At 43.0% G+C, this 12,236-nt stretch overlaps 1 protein-coding gene and 1 long non-coding RNA gene across 4 annotated transcripts; both read right to left on the minus strand.

Annotated features, from left to right (window-relative positions):
- Positions 1 to 3,613: 3,613 nt before the first annotated feature.
- LOC123410882 lies at positions 3,614 to 5,932 on the minus strand. Of its 3 annotated transcripts, none has more exons than XR_006613127.1 (7): positions 5,849 to 5,932; positions 5,138 to 5,315; positions 4,890 to 5,002; positions 4,712 to 4,792; positions 4,405 to 4,513; positions 4,223 to 4,317; positions 3,614 to 4,127 (listed from the first exon to the last, which is right to left on the minus strand). It is a non-coding gene; the product is annotated as an uncharacterized LOC123410882 (long non-coding RNA). The 3 variants fall into 3 exon arrangements; XR_006613126.1 differs by having other exon boundaries at positions 4,423 to 4,513; positions 4,890 to 5,058; XR_006613125.1 differs by having other exon boundaries at positions 4,890 to 5,058.
- Positions 5,933 to 7,064: 1,132 nt separating this feature from the next.
- Positions 7,065 to 12,002, minus strand: LOC123409632 (disease resistance protein RGA2-like; the record flags this gene model as incomplete). Its single annotated transcript, XM_045102491.1, has 3 exons — positions 7,065 to 7,170; positions 7,277 to 11,733; positions 11,880 to 12,002. Coding segments are annotated over 2 exons (4,569 nt in total), but the record flags the coding sequence as incomplete, so codon positions are not given.
- Positions 12,003 to 12,236: the final 234 nt, after the last annotated feature.

Raw genomic sequence — 12,236 nt, forward strand, 5'->3', positions numbered from 1 at the left:
CCCAAGGTAACGACATCTACTTACTTGCAAGTTTGACCCATGCATCACTGCCCAGATCCTACCATTGCTCTTGTTGTTTTCCTGGATAATAACTTGATCGGTGTGCTTGTTTCCATCTAGCATGCAGGACACTGCCTTGGAATTCCCTGATACATTATTCTAGCGTTGTGCATCTCAACTGTCACCACAGATGCAGACTTGCCACATGCATGGCATGGTGGTCTTGTCTCTTGTGGCCATCTTCCTTCCTGTACATAAATCTGGTAAGTATATTGACTTGGAACTTTGTTCCTGCCGTAATATATCAGTTACTTAAGAGGTGTTCTTCACTCTCGCCTTGTCTTCTCACTCACATGGTTTGGAAAGGCAATGTGATTGTCAATTAATATCTTTTGGAAGTTTTATTTGTGTCTCTTCCTGTACAAGAATGATGGAAATTGGCCATGTTCAACATTTGTTTTGGTTTCCTATATATGCAGGTGTTCGTATGTTAGTTCCCATAGGTTTCTACTTACTTTGCTAACATTCGGGACTTGGTGGTCTAATTGGCTAGTTTTGGTGTGTGCATCAAAATATCACCATGTCCTTAGGAATGAGTCCGACTTCGATGCTACACTTGTATTATGGTCATGTTCTTCCATCCTGTACTTAAATCTTGTAAGTATACCAGATTTCTCATTTTCTCCTACAAAACAATTATTTAATACTCCACTCGCCTTGTCTTCTCACTCACGGGCAGACAAAATCAATTAATGCCTTAATTATGAGTGTCTCTTGGCTTTACTTGGATGAAAATCATCATGATATCTGTGAAAAATTCACCATTTGTTTCGTTTTTTCTGTGCATGTGCTCCTATGGTTATTCTTGTATGAATCTACATACTTTGCTGATATTAAGACTTGGCGGTGCACATGACTTTAGAGTTCTACTACTGCTATTAAGGTTTGCTGAAGCTCGACCACCCTGCAGGTGAAGATAGGGATTTGACTCAACTTGGAGAAGTCAAATTCCAAAATGTTGTATGGCCGAAGGAGGACATCTTCCTTCCAAATTGGACGCCAAGGCCACCGACTCCTCATAGCAGCAATCCTTCTTCACCTCCACCTCACCAGTTTCCAGCGCAACCGTTGTCTTCGCCGCCTCACCAATCTCCAGCGCAGCCGTCGTCTTCGCCGCCTCACCAGTCCCCAGCGCAGCCGTCTGCACCGCCGCATCAGTCGTCTCCACCGCCCCGTCAGTCGTCTCCACCGCCCCGTCAGCCGTCTCCACCGCCCCGTCAGCCATCTCCATCCACTCAGGATCAGAGAAAAAAGCGGAAACAGACCACCGCTAGTAGTGGCGACAAAAAGGGGATCCGATCACCAAAACATAAGTTGTCACCCGTCCCAACAGTACCTCATAAGAATATGGTGAAGAGACCTTAGGACTATACTGGAGAGGACAATATTAAGAGGGCAGACGCCCATCATGAACAGTGGAAGGCTAAAGTGGCTAACAAGAATAAATGAAAGAGCCAGAGTATCCGGCCACCCCAGGAGAGCACGCCGCGGTAGTGAAAATGCTGAAAAACCTTGAAGATCCCCCTCAACAAAGCTATCATCAGTGCCTATTGTTTGTAAGTATTATTAATTTATGTCATTAAGTCTTACTCAGCTCGTTCTTGCATGTATAATCTTACTCATTACTATATTAATTTTACAGAATGAAGATTCTCGAATGCAAAAGAAGACAAGTCTATGACATTGGGTTCATTGACCCATATTACAATCATCACCAAAGTGTCGAAACGAATCCCCACGATACAGGAATAACTTGGTAAAAGCGTTAGATTTTGCAGTACCAAAAGGGAAATACTATTTCCTTACAACTTCAAGTGAGTGTTATACTATACACACATTTTATTTTCGCTTGCTCGATGTTATTATAATTGTACGTATAATTGACTCGTTATGCGCGTGCGGGTTCCACTTTATTTTGTTAATCATTGTACCTGACATAGGAGAAGTAATAGTCATGGACCCGAAACACACACCCCTCACTGCATGGACGGACATGCAGGAATGCCTTCAGAAGTAATTTCAATCATTATGGCACTACATCGACAACTTCTCGTTCATTTCCTCATAGCAACAGGAATTAATATAGAACTCCTTTATCCATTTCCTTTTCTTGGCAAGGCTTGGAAATGGTTCACCGCCAAGACTCGAGGTGATTGGAAGCCAGAGCTTACATTTAAACTAACAAATGTAAGTAACTACTAGCTAGATCCGCGCATCTCTTTATTCTAGTTTCAATACCATTATAATTCTTGATTATGTTTTTGATTGAACTCTGTTCTCGTAAAGTGCTTGAGGCAGGAACATGGGAACAATTTATGTGGATACTACGTTTGTGAGTTCATTCACCAGACGACCCATGAGAAGGGCAAAACCCGGGACATAAAAAAAAATCGAAGTACGATAAACAATACTCACAGTTTTATTTCATTACCGTAAATTGTGTTCGATTTCATTGATATATATATTGACCCATTCTTTAAATTAGATCGAACGGTTGCGAGACGGTCTTCTACCACAGGAATGTATATGAGCAATTCAAGAGGAAATTGTCGGGTTCTTTGATGCAGAGGTCCTAGATCCCAAGGGAGAATACTATTGCCATTCGTTGAGAAAGATATGAGATGATATAGTGTAAAAAAGATGCATATATGTGCATGTAACTCGTGTCTACATTTTGTAAGTACATTCGACAAAGCAGGTCGGATGAGATGGTGTAATATATTCGTGACGATGTGCAAGTTGTTCCTTTATTGGTGTGTATGTGCAATCCAATGTAGTGCAAAAAAAATATTAAAAAATGCCCAAAACAAATAAATGAGAAAATAAGGGGCAGCAAAATAGCCCCATCCAATTTAGTGCAAAACCCTAAACCCAAAAATTGCACACAAAGAAAAACAGCGAAGAAATAGCCCCGGTTCGTAATACGAACCGGGACTAATACCCCTCCCCCCTCGCTCCCGGTCCTGCCACGTGGAAGGCCATTAGCCCCGGTTCAGGACCGAACCGGGGCTAGCATTAGTCCCGGTTCGAGAACCGGGACTAATGGTCCAACCTAACCGGGGCTAAATGCCCTTTTTCTAGCTACTAGTGGGTGAGAATGGGGAGTGAGCTGGTCGAGAAAGTGGGGTGAGTCGGCCGAGCTTTGTTGACTGCGTTAAATATGGAGGATGACGAAATTAAGCTTGTCCATCGCCCAAACTGAAATGAAGTCAAAAGGGCGCCCTGATCTGCTCCACAATCACCTTGGGGCCTAATTGATCTCGTTTTAGAAAGTTGAGGGAGTAATTGATCCTGTTTTAGACTTGAGGGGAAAATCGGTCCGTCAGACAGGATTTGAGGGGGAAAACGATACTTTTCCCTATATAGTAGCCTGACAAAATATGCACGCCCATGGCCTGGGTCCTAGGTGCTCGTGGCCCAGCTCCATCCGTGGCGCTCGCTGCGGCAAACAGTTTTCTTACTCCTTTTTAAAAAAAAAGGAGTTTTCTTACTGGGCCGGCGGATGTACAACGAAAAAAATCTCTAGGAAAGTAGAAGTGCAACCCCGATCGACTGGGCCAGCATCACAGTGATCTTTCATACTTATTGTAGCGTACAATTTTTTTAATTGTTTGAGCACATTTTAGAAAACATGAATATTTTGTCGGAAAATTTCGGATTTCGAAATAGTTTTTAAAGTTGGCTCAGGGTTCCAACAACTCCGAACTGAGGCAACTCTTGAAGCAGAAAGTTGACTGTTTTAGAAGAAACAGAGCAGAGGGCAGTGGCCAACAAATACAGACTCCCCGATTGTTGTTTGTTTACCCTCCTTCAAATCTACAAGGTCAGTCGTCCCCTATTGTTGATCCACCACCTTCGTCCTCCACCTCAAGGTAGCAATCCTCGATCTCTTCCTCACAAGCAGCAGCCGCCGCCACCTCTTGACAATTTGCAACTCCCAATCCCCGCGTCCCTCTACATCATCGATCTGTTGGGAGTCGTCAGTCTCTTCTTCGCATTCCATGCTCCTCCACCTTGGTTCGACTTGCATGTCACTCACTTCGCCATTACCTTCCATCTTGTATGTGCTGGCAAATGGAACGACAGTTATTTTATGTAATTAAGCATTTGTCCACGTTGCGCCAGGAGATTATACAAAATGAACAAAACGCTGCAGCATTACCATAGCATAGCACACACCGTTTTTGGCATGGTTGCATTCTCATGGGAGGTTGTATCGAGGAGAGATCAGTGTAGGCTGAAGATGCATTCGGTTCCCTGCAGCCAAGTAAGAATAGAATGAGGGAAAAGATGGCAATTAATATCACAAGGTGAGCAACTTGGTGGATATCCGAGGATACTCACAACTAAAACCGCACCCACCCGGCTGAACAATTTGTCCATGGTTGTCGCAGTACCGCAAGTCGAGCACTGCCAGCAAGTACCAACGTCTTTTGCTGGTGTGGAGGTTGATCTATAAAACAAAGTAAGATCGTAACTGGCATGGGCACTACTAACACTACTGCATCTAAGAGAAATAGGGAAAAGAACAATACGAATATGCGTTAACTTGACTCCACTATAACCAACAACACGTTTCTGTGCTACACCTTCAGACTGCTACTACTGCATCGTCGTTTTTCTATGCCAATGGAGAACATATTAGGCGTACCTATATCATGATAGCTGTGACCTGAAATGGCTCCAAGCTAGAGTGCAATGATCTGGGATGCAGGGTACTCTTGTGAAGATCCTACATGCCATTATATTTCAGTAAACGACAATAGTTATGAGAACGCAAGAATACTATATGGTAACTACAATATAAACTGGACTGAAAAAATGCATACCTTATCAGTAGCATTAACACTGAAAACTCTTTCTTCTCCGTAATTTTGCCACGAGATCTTTCAGTCCTTAAACCTGGACTTTCCAGGTATATATATCAAGTCTTTCACAAGTTCTGGACAAAATTATACACAAGTGACCAGAAGCCTATCAGAACAAACACAAGAACTCCTGCACAACAAGCCAACAATTTTTTTAATGAATGCAAGATCACCATAGCAATGTAGTAGTGTGTGAATTAATGGCTGACCTTAATATCAGTAGACTGGCCACATAGTCTCATTTATTCCGTACTTCTGCAATAGTGATATGTTGATCCTGACCTGAACTAGCCAAGTACACTACCAAGTCTCGATGATTGACAAGAATCCAAATCTAGATGCAAAATATGCGGAAACCAAACTTTGATCCTGACAAAAAATAAAACCCTGCACAGAGAACCAAAATAAATGGTGATTACATCACATATTTTGCAATTTTCGTTTAGGAAAAAAAAATACAAACTGCCAAAAGGCACTGGCTGATAATTATGTAACCTCCTTCCAATCCCCGGTTCTCCTCCCATTCCCCCTTCTTGCTGCTACTGCTACCTCAAATTCAGTCCATTACAGTGCTTAATCGAGTGAAATATTGTGAGGGAGAAGAGATCCATGTCATTTTATCCAGTAGTGTGGGGGTAAAGGGGATGGAGTAAGAAATCTTAAATAATGCTTCTGTAGACCTATTTGCACATACTATTCACTTTTCGATATAGGGTGTTTTTTAACTCACAATGTAGCATCAAGCGAATATAAAGCATAATGAGTAGCACCCGGCCTTTGCATAGTAAGGATGCACATAGTGTTCATAGAACATGGAAATATGATATTGTGGGAATATAACGAAGTTCTTTTTCAGTGAAAAGTTGAAGTTGATATCATTGCTACTGTACAGGAGTAAGGTTTAGTTTAGATGCACTTACCAGATTTATGTACATGAAGGAATATCTTTCCAGTAATTATCCTCAAATATGAGCTTTCCAGGTAAACTAACAAGTCTTCATGAAGAGGGACCAAATGTAAACACAAAGTATCTACAACCATACCAGAACAAACACGAACAACACCTGCACAATATGCCAAGAGAAATGGTGGTCAATGCAAGAACACCTGATATCGGTAGCAATGTAGCAGTGGGTCAGAAAATGTCAAATCTTAATATCAATTGCAAAACACTAAAGTCTGTTTTATTCCCTATTATTCCATGGTGTTATTTTGATCGTGGCACACTAAGTCATGTATACCATTACCACCATTTCCAAACTAAAGAAACTAAATGCTAAGTAAAGCACCATTTGAAGTAAAGAATATAAGGCACTCTGTATGAAAAGAATATAAGGCTAAGTAAAGAATATAAGGCACTCTGTATGAAAAGAATATAAGGCTAAGTAAAGAATATAAGGCACTCTGTATGAAAAGAATATAAGGCTAAGTAAAGAATATAAGGCACTCTGTATGAAAAGAATATAAGGCTAAGTAAAGAATATAAGGCACTCTGTATGAAAAGAGTGGGGGCCACCGAAATTAAATGCAAAGTAAAGCAAACGAAAGAACAACTGCACAGAAACCACAGCAAATGGTGAATCTTGAGAGATTTATGATTTCATACAAGAAGTAAAACTAAGAAACTCTCAAAAAGCAAGAACTGATAATTTGTAGTGATTTTCCAAACTTATGGGTAGGAAGACCAGGCGAGTGGAGTACATAATGGTTCCATGGGAGAAACATTAATTAATACTGCCTTGGGAAGAAAATGGAAATCTGATATAGGACAATCAACCAAATTTACATGAAAAATATGTGGAAGCCTATGAGAACAAACATAAGAATGCCTTCATAGTGACCAAAAGATGAGTGACTATATAACATATTTTGTAATTTTCTTCAGAGAATATAAACAAATAGACTCTCAAAAAAGGCATTTTTTAAACTTAACTCTCAAAAGGCATGGACTGATATAACCACATAGGCATTCTCAACTTGTGAGAAGGCAGGGGGATCATATCATAAGTAATGCTTGAGGGAGAAATGCCATAATGATATAACACGAGCATAATTGGATATGGTTATATAATTGATATGGTACAGAAGGAGTAATGTTCCAGTTCATATGTACATACCAGATTTATGTACAGGAAGGAAGGTGGCACCCCCATGTCATGCATGTGGGGAGGGTGCATGTTCTTGGAAAGTTGAGTTAAACAAGGCTAGAAGAATGTACAAGGGAACTCCAAGGCAGAGAGGCCTGCATGCATAGTAGATGGAAACAAACAAACACTCATTATTAGATTATAATAATTCAAGAAAAGGGCGAATGGGCAAAAGCGCTGAAATATATTTGATTTACGAACCTTGCATGAGTCTAATTGATTTTTGCGATGGAGCCCACTAACCCCCTGCACTCTTGTATTAGCATCTCATTGCCGCAGCTGGAGACTTCTAGTTGTTGCAGTGATTTGGGGAGGCCATCCTCGGGCAGCGACCGGACGGCTGGACATGAGTAGACCTTCAATTTCTTGAGGTTGTTGAGCTTGTGTAGCCCCGCAGGGAGGCTCTGAAGCTTGTTGAAATAATAGAATTGGAGTTCCTGGAGGGAGGCGAGGAGTTGAAGCGCCTCCTCTTGCCCCTTGGTGAAGCGCTCCATCTCTTGGCGGCAGGGCGACCCAAAAAGCCATAGCTCCGTGAGGGAGGAAGAGAGGAAGGTGCAGATGGGCGCAGCAAGGAGTCCCATCACCTCATCTGTCCAGAGCATGTCCAGTTTGGATGAACTACCAGTACCAGGGGAAACAAGCTGCTGCTCTTCTCCTGCTCCATCCTGCAGCTGACTGGGATGCCATCCATCAAAGAATCCAGGGCTGTGACGTACGTGTAGATTTCTGAGTTGTGCCCCGGTGGTAAGGAGAGGCCCCAGGCCCTTGCATCTTAGATCCTCTCCGCAACTTGTCAACTTCAATTTGGTGAGAGAGGTGAGGTTTGAGAGGGGCTCCAGCGTCCCCATGCCGCTGGCAGCATAAAGATCGAGAATCTGCAGACTGGGTGGGAGAAAGCAGCAGGAGAAAGAGTTCTTGGCGGATAGTACCTTGGGGCAGGCAGAAATCACTAACCACCTGAGAGACCGCAGGGCCTCCAGCCCTCGTCCTGCTCCGCTGGGGTCCACCAGTACTAGTTGCTCACAGCTAACGATGGTCAAGCACTCTAGTGTGTCAGAGAGATGGGTAGGCAAGAGCAGCAGCCCTGAATCATCTTCTTCTTTCTCCTCATCCATCTCCACTGCCAGCCGTGTTAACTTTTCACATTTCCAGATCTTCAACTCGGTGAGCCTTGGGAGGTGGGTGAGGAGCTCTGTCAGTTTCTTGAAACCAGATGATGCCTCGACCCAGAGATGCTCAAGGGGGTGACACCATTCCACATCACCTTTACCTCCCACAGCGTCAACCACAACTTCTGAACTCCATACATCCAATTTCTTCAATGAGGTCAGCAGAAGAAAGTGCTTTGACTGCAGAGGTGGGCACTTATTTAGCCTCAGCTCCTCAAGACGTGTCAGGCTATTGAATGCTACCACCTCATCTAAGCTCTGCAGATCATCCTTCCCAGTAACAATCAGAAAGGATGATCTTGAACTGTACTCAAACCCCCCTAGTAGCTTTATATCCCCTATACTGACGATGCGCAGAGTTTCTGTCCATGGGATACAAGCCGCTAACAAGAGTTGTGGACAGTTCCGTATCACAAGCTCTTGCAGTTTGGGAAGCCAACAAATGTCCCGGTCTTGATCTGGTTTAGGATCAACAAAGCGGTTTGAAAATGGCAACTCCAACAGTTTAGGGCAGTCTTCTACAATCAATACTTGCAAAACAGGAAACATATGATCAACACCCTCTGATGGAACCCATTTTTCAAAACTTTCCAAGCCAACAAGCTCAAGCCTTATTAGCATGCAAAAGCTTTGCTCTATAACAAACTTCTCCAATGCAGCAATATACTTCAATATTACATTAACAAGACGCCACATCTTCCCTAAAGGAGGGAGATATTCCCAAGAAACACCACACAGATGAAGAGATTCAAGAGCCTCAACAGCGAGCCTATCACCCAGCCATGTTGGACAAGAAAACCCTCCATGCCATCTAATACACAAATCTTGAACATATCTATGTGGTTGAAGGCTCTCAAGAACGACGGCTTCCACATCAGGCTCAATATTCGCCCGCTCACTATCCCAATCTAATGTTAACCTCTCCAAATGGTTTTTGTCCATCAGTTTTGTTGTGGCTGCTTCTTCTTTTGTGTATATATTCTCAAGGTTATATATGCCAAGCTCCCTCAGTTCGGCCAAATCCTCTAGTTGCTTGGGTTCAAATCCTTCACTCTCCTTATTTACACTAAATGCCTTCAACTCTTGTAAGAATTTAAGGTTCCCCACATTGATAATATCAGAATAGAACTCATAAGGTGGGGTTTGAAAATGACACAGTTTTCCAAGGTTGCTCATGTTTCTGGGAAAATAACAACGGCTACGCCATGATCCTAGATCCAGAATCTTTAAATGATAGAATCTAGAAATGACAAGTGGTAAAGGTATCTCCTTCTCAAACTTCTTTGTCCCAAGACATAAGTATCGTAGATGGATAAGTGATGAAAAGTTATGTATCATGGACTCCACTGAAGTGGGTATCTTAACCAAACGAAGAACACGGAGAGCATTTGCTTCACTAAACAAATCACCTAAAATGATGCAAAAGTCACCTATTGGTCCAAACAACATCAATGTATGCAATTGCTTAACATTCAATCTTGTCTTCATTTTCCCCAGTTGGCACTTTAACTTCTCACGGGACAATGCATCATCACAATCTATGATTATTGACATGTGATGGATGGATGGCTGAATTTCTACTAAACCTACATTAGAATGATGTATAGCAATACAATCATGAGATGCAACTTGCAATGCTAAATCATGTAGCAGGTCATGTATAACATAAGATGAGCAACCATTGGTTTTCTCTTCTCCAAAAAATCCATATGCGACTAGATCATGTAAATTGCTCAAACCTAAATCTTCCAATGTTTGGTTTTGACTACTAGGTTGTAAAATATCCATTCCTATCCAAAAATTGATTAACTCTTTGGCACTATACTTGTAATCTTCAGGAAATAATGCGGAATAGGAGAAACATTGTTGTTGATGGAAAGGAAGATGGTCATAACTAAGCTTCAAGGCAGGAATAATGTCATTGGGATCGTTCTGTGTCTCCCATTCTTTACTTTCTAACACCCTTCTCCAATGACGCAAACTAAGGTCCTTTCCCAGTAATGTACCAACAGTTTTTGCAGCAAGAGGGGAGCCCTTTAGTTTTTCCATTATCTTATATCCTATCTCGAGCAAACAGTTTTGGTCACTTGTAAAGGGCTCATTATCAAAGACAAATGCAAGGAATAACTTCCTAAATTCTTCTGATTCTAATCCATTCAATTCTATAGGATTAGTTACTTTAACCTTTTTTGCTATTGCTGGAAACCGGGTCGTGAGTAGAATCACGCTACCTTTCCCTTCTGGTGTTTTGAGTGATAGCAGTAACCTTTTCCAGTCATCGTCACCGTCAATCTTCCATATGTCATCTAGTACAAGCAAAAACCTTTTAGATATTAATCTTTGTGCAATCAACTCCTCTGGCCTATCTCCCTTTTCCCCTGCAACTGGAGGGATCTTTTTTGTAATTTCTTCAAGCAACTTATTCAGATTGAAGCTGTGGGATACACATACCCAAATCACTACATGAAAATGATTTTGCACAACTTTATTGTGGTATATGTGTTGTATCAGAGTTGTTTTTCCTATTCCCCCTGGACCAACAATTGGAAGCACGGTTAGATCCTTGCTAGTGCATTCACCCTTGGTCATATCATGTATGATGCTAGCAACGATATGGTCTCTCCCATACAATTTTGGCTCTATACTTTGGCAGGTGGTGATGGGACGAGACTTGGCAATATCTGGGACAGTCATGGGGTTACAACTCTGCAGAAAGTTGGTAACCTCTCTACGCACAGGCTGCAATTGCTCTACAATAATGTTCATTCTTTCAGAGAAATCAGCCCTATTGAACTCAAGCAATGGTGTTTCTCTTTGTGGCGCACCGCAAAGAGTTGGCTGGCCGGAAACACAAACAGGTGGGGATGATGAGCGAGGGAGGAGTATACCGAGCCTGGGCATGCATCCTTTGAGCTCCTGATTGGCGTTTGGTGCAGAGGATGAATTTCCTTGTGACCTCGGCCTAGCACGCGGCCAACCGCAACGACTTGGTCGCCGTCTTGCATCTTCTACTTGAGCAGGATGGCCTGCAGGACTTGGAGCAGAACAACATAATGAAGATATAAATGACAGCTTGCCAACAGATTTGGCGGCGTGACGAGCAGTAAGGGCAAGGTCGTGGACGCCGCCCTTGGCATGCTGGTTTGCCGCGTCGTATGTGCCATGGATCTGGTCGTGGATGCGGAAGTAGTCCAGCTCATCCAACAAGTCCTCGGCACAGTGTGCCGAAAGCCGCAGCTTCCCCAGCAGCTCCTCCATGGCCGGGCCACAGATCTGCTTGCTGCCGGCGAGTTCAAGGGTGGCCTTCACCAGAAGCAGCTCCATCTTAAGGGCCTCAATGTTGAGACCCAAGCTTTTGCTGGCACCCCAAGCCTCCAGCAGACCATCGGCAATGGGGGCCAGCGCCTGTCCCACCACCCATTGCGCAGCGCAGAGGAGTGCCTCCATCCTCAGGGGCACCAATGTATGAAGGATGTGTGATGTGAGGACCTGCAGGAATCAGGGGGAATTCGTTTGGTTTATGAACAACAATTCATTATGCAGCAGTAAATAATAAGTACTACTCACTACGGATAAAACTTGTTACACTTGGAATTCGTTGCTAAATATAGCGAGCACAAACAAGGAATGAGTACGTACGTAGACGTGGGTTGGGGCCGGAGCAGCCTGACTGCCTGCAGGCGTATGAAGCGGAGGCGGTCGTCGGTGAGGGATGTTGTGTTGCTCAGCTGAGGACGAGAGGGTACAGATATGGTGCGTTAACTGTGGGAGGAAGAGGAAGAGGAAGAGAAGATATATATAGAGAGATGAACAGATGGCTGTGACTGTGATGGTGGTACCAACGGTCGGATCACTAACTAAACTAATGGCAGCCAGCAAGCCATCACGTGGAGCAAAATTATAAACACAAAGCCTGTACTGCTACTAGATGATTAAATATTGGATTTTCACTTTCTGAATCGAAGTGGATGCCCCCAAGCGGTGCTAATCAC

This window comes from Hordeum vulgare, chromosome 7H (genome assembly GCF_904849725.1).
Source record: "Hordeum vulgare subsp. vulgare chromosome 7H, MorexV3_pseudomolecules_assembly, whole genome shotgun sequence".
Taxonomy (NCBI): Eukaryota; Viridiplantae; Streptophyta; class Magnoliopsida; order Poales; family Poaceae; genus Hordeum; species Hordeum vulgare.